A 12,554-nucleotide genomic window follows, 5' to 3' on the forward strand; every position below is an offset into this window, starting at 1 on the left:
AAGATATAAGGGTATAGTATAACTTATACTATAAGTGTACAACTAACATTGCATAGAGTATAGACTACGTTATTATTTATAGGTTTAATGTCCAATGTCCAACTAATTAGTTAAAAATAATAATAATAGTAATCATCATATTCATAGGTTCAATGTGTGTACAATTAATTAATTAAGATATAAGGGTATAGTATAACTTATACTATAAGTGTATAACTAACATTGCATAGAGTATAGACAACGTTATTATTTATAGGTTTAATGTCCAATGTCCAATTAATTAGTTAAAATAATAATAATAGTAATCATCATATTCATAGGTTCAATGTGTGTACAATTAATTCATTAAGATTTAATAAGCTATTTATAGATTTAAGGGTTAAATACCTTTTAACTCCATGTGGTTTAGCTACTTTATTTTTTACTCCCTTGGTTTTAAATTGTATCACAAATGGTACCTAAGTTATGGATAAAAACTGAAATAGTACTTCCATTAGTCTACCGTTAAAAAAATTAACGGAAAATCACGTCACTGCCAAATAGACATGTCTGACTGGACAAAATAATTGCCACATAATAAAAAACAAAATAATTGTCCAACTTATTTCCTATATGTCAATTAAAAAAAAAAAAAAAGAAGGAAATCTAATACAGTGGTTTTCCCCAAATTCAAGACCATTCAGAATCTCTTAAAAAAAAAAAGAAAAGAAAAGAAAAGAAAAAACCCTTCAGAAACCTAATTTTCTCTCCCACTGCTCTCCCTCCCTCACTCACCCTCTCTCACTCACTCCGGCACGTCTCCGGCCACCGGCGAAGCTCTCCCTCCCTCCCTCGCTCCTGTATCTGTCACTCCGGCGCAAGGTTTCGACCACTCTCTCTTGCCGCTGCTTTTCCTCCACCGGCGAAGCTCTCCTAATGCTAATAATGTTAATGTTTTAAGTACTCGAAGCCCATTCTCTAAAGCAAAAGAGGTATGTCCAGTGTCCTTTTTTCGAGCCTCTAAAGAATAAAGTTATTGAAGGTTGGGGGAAAGAACTGATTTTGAGCCACTTATATATTGTTGATAGGGCGAGAGATGTTAGCTGTATATGGATGATTTTGTAGTAATCTACTGCACGTGATATTGTCGGTTGTTAGGCAAACAATAAAGTGTCTACTTCCTTCCCATAGAATACTTTATTGGATTTTTGTTTAGTTGGTTGTCCACATCCACTAATATTGAACTTTTATAAATAATTTATTCCATGTGTCTTTTTTTTTCTTTTTTTGAAAGGAATTTATTCCATGTGTCATAAGTGTTAAAAACTTTTGTTGTTATCTTGAATTTTGGGTTTAGTGTTGTCAGGTTTTTAGTTGGTTTTCAATTGGTTTTCAATTGTTAATAATTGCTCCCTTTGATGCTGCATTTAGTCGTGGATCCCCATGATACTTGGGTTGATGTTAACTATGTCACTGTGGCTGCAATTTAGGGTTTTGGGGTGCCCAAAAATACTCTTTATATATACATATATATACCCAATTTATCATAACAGTAATGGCTGCAACTACACATGTATTTTGTGTTTTGTTAATACATACATTTGTCTAAACGACACATGTTTATTGTCATTATACAGAAAATGGCTGCAACTCTTATTGATCTCGCCATATATATATATATACCCAATTTATCATAACAGTAATGGTTGCAACTACACATGTATTTTGTGGAGTATTTTGTGTTTTGTTAATACATGCATTTGTCTAAACTACACATGTTTATTGTCATTATACAGAAATGACTGCAACTCTTATTGATCTCGCCATTTACCATCATGGATCCTTGAGTGGACCGCGAATGGAATATCTAGGAGGTGAAGTGATGACTGTAGAAGAGTTGGATGCAGACCTACTATGCTTTTCAGATATTGCCAACATATTGGAATTATACTTGGGGTACAAATACAACAATCTTCCTACTTTGTACTACAAGTTTGATGACGAGAGCAATGAGTATGTACATATATTTAGTGAAGACGAAGATATCGTCACCAAGCTAAAACAAGTGGGTAATGATGGGAGAAACAAATTGCACATATTTGTCGACCATGTTGAACCAGCCCCGATTAAAGTGTTAGAAACCTTGCTGATGCTTTCTCAGTCACCTACTCAAAAAGATGTTGAACAAGAGACTCCACAAGAGGCTGCCCAGCAAGCTGCGCAAGAGCCATCACAAGAGGCTACAAAGGTGCATGATGCAGATTAAAAAAGTGAACACGCAAAAGGTGAACAAGCAAAAGGTGAACAAGGAAAAGGTAAAAAGGCAAAAGGTGACTAAAAAAAAAAGCAGCATAATGAGGAGGAAGATGATATTGTACAAGATGAGGCAGAGAAGAGTGAACTAAGTGATTTTGAAGTAACTGATGGTGAGGATGAAGACATTTTCTTACACAAGTATGATGAATGTATACGTGATGCTAGAGAAGCATCAACGAAATGGTTTCAAACATGGGATGAATCATCCAAATCTAAGGTGGTGGGGGATAATATGTACGATCCAGATGAGGACCCTGCAGAGAGTGATGGCTTTTGTAGCCTAGATAGTGAGGGTGACGACAGTGAAGGTGAACCAAGACGTGTTAGGAGGAGGTATCCTGAATGGAGGGAAATTACTGACTTGAAAGAGAAGGTAGAGTTAAAAATTGGGATGAAGTTTGTTGACCCCACTCAGTTTAAGGAAGTATTGAAACTGTTCGCAGTTCAAAATGGTTTCGACTACATTTACTTCGAAATGAGAAAGCGCGGGTAACCGTCGCTTGTAAGACAAAGTGTGGGTGGAGAATACATGCATCTTGGATGAATGCCATTAAGTATTTCCAGATCAAGACTTTCATTAAAGAGCATAATTGTGGCAGTCACTACAACAACAAGAGGGCAACAATAAAGTGGGCTGCACATCGATACATGGACAATGTTCGGGACCAACCGGATTTGAAAGCAAGTGCATTAAAGGAAATGATCCGTAGGGATTATAATGGACACTTATAAGAAGTCATATGCCCCAGATATTATTCCGATACCCGGAGCTAATGCGTGGCCTGTTGACCATGATGTGGAGCCTATACTACCACCTATACCAAAGAAACAACGTGGTAGGCCAAAAAAGCTGAGAAGAAGATGAGAGGATGAAAATGAACCTAACGAAAGCATCAAAGTGACTTGTCAGGGATATGATGTACGCTGTGGAAACTGTGGTCAGAAGGGTCACAATGCTAGGAGCTGCCGCCAACCTGACAATCCAAATAAAAAGAAGTGGCCAAAAAGGATTGTGAAGAAAGAGCCTAACATAACTAATGTGGTGAGTTGTTTAATAAAACATTAATTTAATACTTCATGCGGTGAGTCATTTTTTTATTTTTTTATGAAATTGTTTGTTTATATGGTGTGGTAGGGGGGATCATCGGAGGCAGGACAACCCACAACCACAGTTCACAACACACGCCCAATTAGCCAACCAACCGGGTGAGTAATTATATTAACTCGATTCTTTTGATGCTTAAATATATAATGTAAATTACACAACTTGATGCTTTTGTGCATTGAACATACATCATTAGGCTCAATGGACATCCCTCAATCATTTACACAACCAAGCAAAAACAGGAAAAGGTCCACTAAGAAACAATCTGGGGCTAATGCTTCCAGTTGATTGTATTTTTTTTAATTTTTTTTTTCGTGTAGTTTTTATGTTTTGAGGATGAATGTGAATGAAATTAGTGATATTCTTCTTCTGTGTTGCAGGTTGGAGGAACAGGATCACGTTTAGGGCAATATAGTGCAACTCCGTAGGGTTATGAAAACCATCCAAAAGTCATCCTAAATCATATTTTGGAATGTTTAAAAGGGACTTAGAAACAAACAATGTTGAATTTTTTGGATCATTATGGATGTAATGGTTTACTGTTGCAATGATACTTTTGCTATTACTTTTAGATGTAACTTTTGGATTAATGTTATAATTACTTAGTTTGTCTTCAATTACATGATGTCTACAATTACATGATGTATATGTGTTGCTTATGATTTTAGTTTTTGGGTAATGAGCAACTCTAAAGGGTTGTTTGAGGCAATAAAGTAATGTATTTTATGTAGTTAAGTAATGTATAATTACAAATGCCTTTTGCTGTCAGAATGAGAAAGTTGGTGGGATAAAAATGCAACCCTTAGCAAGGCATGCTATTAACCTTACATAAGTTGGTGGGACAAAAGTCACTCTTCGACTTCAGAAAACTCCTCAGTATTCAATGGTGTTCTTTGTCTTTATTTGTTTGAAGGTGTTTCTTTTCAAAATTATTTCTAGTTTGCTGACTTATGCGGTTGTCTTTTGGCAATTGTATCTTAAATCTATATAATCTTTTGTAATTGTCATATGCGGGCTCGCTAGCAGTTGCAAGCATCATTGTGATGGAAGTGTTCTAAATGGCTATAAACAAGTGACCCAATAGAGATAATTCTTTGTGTGGTTTTTAGTATATAATTCCATTACATACGTCAAAGTACATAATTATACAATGGTCATTTAGTAAGTGCAACACAAATAACAAACAACACCAAAAACCATGAAAACAACAAAAGATTATTGTATCTTATTCACAAAGGAGTACATGATATATATACATGAAGGAGACGTTAAATGTCTACAAGTAATGTGCTGTCAATTACAGATTTTACAGACACAAACTTCTAGTCTAATTTTCTTACAGAGTGTGAGTTGCCTTCCTTGTTTGTGTCACAGTCCTATTTTACAGCACAAAATTCTAGTCTAATTTTCTTGCAGAGTGTGAGTTGCCTTCCTTGTTTGTGTCACAGTCCTTTGCTAAGATGATTTCCTTCTTAGTAATGAATCTTTTCTTGCAAGGCTTATTTAATTTGTATGTGATTTGATCCCTGGGTGGCAGCATCGTATCTTTCAAATCCGTGCTACGAATCCTTGGGTTGCAAATGATAATGCAAAATTATAGTAAATTGCACCTGAAAATTGATAAGCTATTTTCTCATGGAAATTTCATCAAACATATAGAATGCAAAAACATAAACACAAAGAATCAACCTTTTTTTTATTCTTTTTTTTTTTTTTTTGCATCCAAACACCATCTAAACCAAAGAAAAATTTCTTCCACTTCCACAACACCCACCAAAAGTACAGAAAAAACAAAAAATGAAAAATCAATAAAAGAGAAATCGATCATAACAAAATCTTACAATGACACACCCAAAGCAATCAATCCCACATCCAAAACGACAAAACCCATTCAAACACTAAAAATTTCAAAAGGGCAGTCAATATATCATCCAAAGAAAGCAGAAATAACAAAAGACCGACTCACAGGAAGGAAAAGCAGAATTTGGAGAGCTTCGCCGGTGGAGGAAAAGCAGCGGCAAGAGAGAGTGGTCGAAACCTTGTGCTGGAGTGACAGATACAGGAGCGAGGGAGGGAGGGAGAGCTTCGCCGGTGGCCAGAGATGTTGCCAGAGTGAGTGAGAGAGGGTGAGCGAGGGAGGGAGAGCAGTTGGAGAGAAATTCTGAATGGGTCTTGCATTTGGGGAAACCAGTGTATTAGATTTCCATTTTTTTTTTTTAATTGACATGTAGGAAATAAGTTGGACAATTATTTTGTTTTTTATTACGTGGCAATTATTTTGTCCAGTCAGACGTGTCTATTTGGCAGTGACTTGATTTTCCGTTAATTTTTTTAACGGCAGACTAACTGAAGTACTATTTCAGTTTTTATCCATAACTCAGGTACCATTTGTGATACAATTTAAAACCAAGGGAGCAAAAAATAAAGTAGCTAAACCACAGGGAGCTAAAAGGTATTTAACCCTAGATTTAATAATAATAATAATAATTTATAGGTATTAGGTTTAATGTCCAATGTCCAATTAATAAGCTATTTATAGATTTAATAATAATAATAATAATAATTTATAGGTATTAGGTTTAATGTCCAATGTCCAATTAATAAGCTATTTAAAAAATTAAATTATATGGTACTACTTAAATGCAATAAAATGTATTAAGTAGTATTTAAGTTTTTACCTTTTAAGTATTGTTTTAATCTGTTAACTAATGTCTAATGGTATTGCAAAATAAATGCCAATAAATATAATGCTATAATTCCTATAAAGTATAAACTATAAAACTAATCCTACGATTCCTACCAAACACAAGTTACAACACACGTTTTTTAGAAAGAAAAAAAACCAAACATACGTTTAGAGTTTTTTTAGGGTACTAAAACGAACAACTTGTTAACTTAAATTAACGGTTGTGGTTGAATTGATTTTAATTTTATTAAAGATCTACGGTTTAGATCATTTATGGGAAAACGGAGAGGCGAGCTCACATATAATTGTGCACACCGGATAATTCAATTTTTTTGAATTTTGAAAAAATCTGAACTTTTACTTAGATTAATCTTATCCGTCCAATTAATTTCCATTATTTCGTAGCCGTTCGATTTGCAAAGTGGACAACAGCTGTATACCACCCCGCAGAGATATTTATCTGGTGTTTCACCTAACACCATGGGCTTATTGATCGAATGGTCATAACTTAAATGAAAATTTTAAGATCATAATCAATGGTATAAAAAAATCACGTTCACAAATGAAATCGGACTCACTTAAGTCACGCCGTAGAAAATTACTTCCGGTACTCTCTTTTCGCATGCAACGCACAGGAAACGAGATTGACGCGCCTCGATTATGCAAGATTTATTTCCAGCCGTTCATTTTTTTCGAGATTAAACGTCAACCGTTAGATTGAGAAATTCGAACCCAGCTGTCACGCACGCCTACACGTGGTAGTTATCTGGTGTTACGATTTGCCTGATGAGCTCACTAATCCAACCGTCTGAAATAAATCCAAAAATAAATCTTAGATTTAATGGTCAAGATGGAATATTTTGCATATATGGCACCAGATTCACCAACTCACGCACGCGGTGGATAAATTATCCACTTCTCGTTCTTCACGTACGCACGGGAAAACGAGCCTTCAATTATGACTCACATATCAGCCGTCCATTGTTTTGAGATTAAACTACAGCCGTTGGATCAATGAAATGGAGGACAACTGTAAACCACGCCCAACGTGAGAGTGATTTGGTGTTCCGCGAGACAGAGTAAGCTACCTATAATCACCTGATCGAACGATTAAAATAATATAAATAAAATATTCTATATAATCTACGGATTGTATTAAAGGGTTGCACGGGATTGCAGTAGTCACAACCATATTGGATTAAAAAATTTAAAACTTAAAAGTAGGACACGCGGCAGGCTAGGACAAAATCAAAATTTTTGGATTAAATCTAACCGTTTATTTTTTATTTTTGTTTAAACATTTATTAGATCCAACGGCTAGGAATTGTTTTGAGAAAAAAAAAAAACCCTAAAACTAATCGTCTGCCTGGGGCGGGGAGATCAAGAGACGAGAAGGAGAGGGACTGAGTCTGAGGGAGATGAAGAGACGAGAGGGAGAAGGACTGAGGGAGAACCGGAGAAAGCGATCTCATTTGCAGATTCGCAATGGTCACTGCAGGAACTATGAAGTCATTGCAGTGAGCATTCAATGCCAGTCTCAGCCCTCTCCCATCGTGGTTGAAGAATTGAATGCTCGCATTCAATCCTTCTCAACCCCCACCCAACAATCCGTTTGTTCCAGTTTCCCAATCAAGCCTACCCAGCCGTTGATCGATCATTTCTCCACTACATCTAATGGCTTCTAGCCATTCGTACGATATTTTTGAGAGAAACTCTTGAGGTAACGCGTGAATCTCTTCCAGTCTTCCATTTCAAACCAGAAGACTTGAGTTTGTGTATACCAGAGACTACTAGAGTACCAGTTGTTCACCGAATCACCTATGCGGCTATGCCGTCCAATCTCGCCACCAAATCCCCTTTTTTTTTTTTTTGCTTATTTAAGTTATTTGAGTTATTTAATTGATTTCTGATGTTTTTTTTTTGTTAACATGTGGTTCTAATGTGTGCCGTGTGCCGTGTGCCCCTGACTGTGTGTTGTGGTGTGGCAGGTTTCTCTTCTCCAAACCCTAGCCCCTAGGCGTAGCATATACCGTTTCGATCGCTATTGATCTGACGGTAATGGTCCTAATGGACATGGCACTTGAGTATTGGGGTTTCAATTCCAGTCTCTTGCTTTGTTTTTTATTCATTCCCATCCCCTTTTTATACGTGCTCCGTAACTTTGTTTGCTCTATCCTTTATTATCGATTCGAGAAAACGAACTTGTTCATTCTTTTGAAGAGTGAAGCTGGCAGACTCTGTCACTTGACTCACTCTAACTCTCTAAGTTATGTTTATCCTAACTCCTAACTTCCTGAATCATACCTTGTTTGGTCTCTTAAATTATTTTCTGATTTGATTGCGACTTGTTTAGTTAATTTCTAATTATGTTGTGTGTTTTTATCATTTCAGAGAGGAAGTTGTGCACACTGCCTCCTTGAATTGGTGGGTTGTATACTTGTATTTGCAAAGTACAAACCCTATTGCAAGTTGCAACATATTCAGTTGTCTGTCGGAGGCTCAGGTTTTTAACAACTTATGCTAAATTAATAGGAAACCCTAATTAAGTTATGCTATGTTTTTTTATCCCCGAGTAGTAATGTATGTTTGTTATATTTTGTTATGTATAAGTATAATGCATTAATGTGCCTAATTAAGCTATGCTTTGAGCCTTTGATTAAGTTCTGTTAAGTTATGCATTTATTCTCAATGTGATGAATTTTTGCCCATCTCATTAATTCATGATCTAAAAAGTTTATGCTTTGATATTTGCTCTCTGATTAATGATGTAAATGTTTGTTATATTCTGTTATGTACAAGTATAATGCATTAATGTGCTTAATTAAGCTATGCTTTGAGCCTTTGATTAAATTTTGTTAAGTTATGCATTTATTCTCAATGTGATGAATTTTTGCTCATCTCATTAATTCATGATCTAAAAAATTTATGCTTTGATTTTTGCTCTCAGACTAATGATGTAAATGTTTGTTATATTCTGTTATGTACAAGTATAATGCATTAATGTGTCTAACTAAGCTATGCTTTAAGCCTTTAATTAAGTTCTGTTAAGTTATGCACACTGCCTATGTTAAAGCAAAAACATAAGTTATTCTGTTATGTATAATGTATTCTGTTAATGTAGTTTCTGTTAATTGATTTTTTATTTTCCATTAATGTATTATGTTATTTTATATATCGAGTTTTTTAATTTTACAAATTATTAACAGTTATCATGGACAATACATTTTAACTCAATGATGTTGATTTGGGTGATGATTCACCCACTGCCAACCCTACTCCTGGATCTGGTGTGTCTGCTAGCACTGAATGCACACCAGATGAACATGTTAATCTGGTTTCTCCTGCTGTTGTTGAATCTAGGGATGGGGCTGGTCCTGGGGATGGGGATGGGGCTGCGAGTGAAGGTGAGTCAGTTGCCTTCCAAAGGAAGGAAAGGCAAAGGACTTTCAAAGTTTGGAATGACTTTTCTTCTATTGAAATAAATGGTGTAAAAAAATCTCAGTGTAATTGGTGTAAGAGGTTGTTTTCTGTAGGGAAATCTAGTACTACCTCCACCCTTAGTAGGCATCTAACTGCTTGTGTGAAGTTTGTGGAGTTGAATAGCCTTAGGAAGCAAAAGACTTTGTCTTTTGAACCTAGTGATGACAATGATGGTTTAGGGACCTTGACAAACTTTACTTTCAATGAGAAGAAAGTTAGAGAACTTGCTGCCCATATGGTACTTCTACATGAATATCCCTTTAATATGATGGAGCATGAACTTTTTAACAAGTTCATGAGGGCTTGCACACTATACTAGAAAAAAATTAGCCATGCCACTGTAAAAAGTGATTGCATTGCCACTTATAACATTGAAAAGAAAAAGTTGAAAACACTTCTAAATAGGATTGATAGGGTAAACATAACTACTGATATGTGGACCTCCTCCCAAAGGGTTTCATATATGGTGGTTACTTGCCATTTTGTGGATTCTAATTGGCTACTCCAAAAGAGGATTTTAAATTTTTGTAATGTACCTCCTCCACATTCTGGTGTTGTTATTGCTGAAGCCTTAAGAAACAGTTTTATTGAATGGGGCATTTTGGATAAAGTACTTACAATAACTGTTGATAATGCAAGTGCTAATGCTGCTGCCATTGACATTTTGAGAGATGATTTTGAGTTGAGGGGTAGTTTGCCTATTGGGGGGCTTATGTTTCATGTTAGGTGTTGTGCTCATATTACCAATTTGTTGGTGCAAGCAGGGCTTTCAGAAATAGGGGACATAATAGATTCTGTTAGGCAGGGGATTAAATATATAGTGGCTTCTAAGAGGCGGTTGATTGCATTTAGTGATATAGCAAAGCGTTTGGACTTGGGTTCTAATAAACTTATTTTAGATGTTCCTACCCGTTGGAATAGCACCTACTTGATGTTGAAGACTGCAATTAGGTTCAAGGAAGTGTTTCCTAGATACCATAGAGTAGAGCAGGCTTTTCTGTGGGTTGTAACTCCTGAACAGTGAGATAAGGTTGAGAATGTGAACCAAGTTTTAGCTATTTTCAATGATGTGACCAATGTTGTCTCTGGAAGTGACTACCCTACATCCAATCTGTTTCTCCCTGAGGTGTGGAGAATGAAAGAAATTGTGGATATTAAGGATTCGGATAGGAATGAATATATGAGATTAATGTCAGCTAAGATGAGTGATAAATTTGATAAGTATTGGGGTGAATCTAATATGGTGATGGCCTTAGCTGCTATGTTGGATCCTAGATACAAAATGAAGTTGATTAGGTTTTGTTTTCCTATCATTTATCCACTTGATATTCGTGGTGATAACATAAAGGCTGTGTTGAGTACTTTGAAAGAGTTGTTTAAGGTTTATGTTGCTGCCCATAATGCATCTATCATTCAACAACAAGTAGCTGCTGAAGTCAGTGCTGCTACTACTTCAATTGCCTCTATTACAGAGGAAGTTTCTGGTGGCAGATCACGGTTTAGGCAACATGTTAGAAGCAATGACATCATCCGGCCCATAAAAACAGATTTGGATGTTTATCTTAAAGAAGATGTATTCATTTCTGATAGTGAGAATGGTAAAGATAGTGATGCAAACTTTGACGCTTTGGGATGGTGGAAATCCAATGCCTTAAAGTACCGCATCTTATCTAAGATGGCACGGGATGTATTGGCTGTTCCAATCAGTACAGTTGCTTCAGAATCATCTATCAGTGCGGGTGGTAGAGTTATTGAACCCCATAGAGCATCATTATCAATTGATACTGTTAAGATGCTCCTATGTGGTTCAGATTGGGGTAGAGTACTTCATGGCATTAAAAAAAAATCTCGAATACCTGTAAGTTTATGATTCTGTTATTTTATTTATTTCCATTTTCCAAGCTCTTTTTTACTTATAATTTCACCTTATTAACTTTGTGTTTGTGTTTGTAGAAAATGGTGGAAGTGGAATTGCCAAATGTGCCGTGAATGCTTTTTTTCTCATTTGTGTGAGGTTATGATCCTGTATTTCTGTTATTTTACTTATTTCAATTTTTCAACCTCTTTGTTACTTATAATTTCACCTTATTAACTTTGTGGTTTGTGTTTGTAGAAAATGGTGGAAGTGGAATTGCCAAATTTGCCGTTAATGCTGTTTTCTCATTTTCTGTGAGGGATTCTCTTAAAAAACTGAATCTGTTTACTGTTTTCCTTTGCTTATTAAATATGTAATTTGAATGTCACATTTTATTTTGATGTTATGTTCTGTATTAATTGTTATACTTTGCTGGCTTTGTTGGAACTTGGAATGTTGGACATTTGGATTACCTGTTTTAAGCTTTATTATAAGTTATAACTTATAACTGCATGGAGATTCAGAATTGAGGTAATTTACTTTGTTCACTTTTCCAATTTCCTTTGGTTGTTTTCAAGTTTATCTACATTGCATATACTGGTTTTTCTTATGTGTAATCTTTATTATAGGTTCATTTTGAGTTTGCTTGTAATCTTTTAGCCTATATCATGCATCAACTTGTGTTCATTCTGCCCTCCCATTGTTTTTGCAGATCTGGTTTTTGAACAATCATTAAAATGTTCATTTGCAATTTTGCATAATCTTAAGTGATAATTCTCCCTTGACATGTTGCAAGGGAGTTAAAAACTTCTAACAATTTTTTTTTTCATTGAATGCAGTGACTGTCTGTGTGGCCCTGTGGCAACTAGGGCTGTGTAATTTAGGTGCATATTTCTCATTGGTCTAATCTTTTATCTCTATGAATTTGATTATATTAACTTGTTCATGTAACTAGTTTTAAATCATTGAATGCAAGTTCTTTATGATTCTGTTATTTGATTTATTTCCATTTTCTAAGCTCTTTTTTACTTATAATTTCACCTTATTAACTTTGTTTTTGTGTTTGGGGAAAATGTTGGTGGAAGTGGAATTGTCAAATTTGCCATGAATGCTGTTTTCTCATTTCTGTGAGG

At 35.4% G+C, this 12,554-nt stretch overlaps 1 protein-coding gene across 1 annotated transcript; it reads left to right on the forward strand.

Annotated features, from left to right (window-relative positions):
- The first annotated feature begins 10,701 nt into the window (after nucleotides 1-10,701).
- On the forward strand, nucleotides 10,702-11,555 carry LOC148586806 (zinc finger BED domain-containing protein RICESLEEPER 1-like). The gene is made up of 2 exons (XM_088514345.1): nucleotides 10,702-11,424; nucleotides 11,520-11,555. Exons 1-2 carry the CDS (start codon nucleotides 10,702-10,704, stop codon nucleotides 11,553-11,555), a joined length of 759 nt encoding a protein of 252 aa, XP_088370471.1.
- Nucleotides 11,556-12,554: the final 999 nt, after the last annotated feature.

This window comes from Corylus avellana, chromosome 3 (genome assembly GCF_965113065.1).
Source record: "Corylus avellana chromosome 3, dhCorAvel1.hap1.2, whole genome shotgun sequence".
Lineage (NCBI taxonomy): Eukaryota > Viridiplantae > Streptophyta > Magnoliopsida > Fagales > Betulaceae > Corylus > Corylus avellana.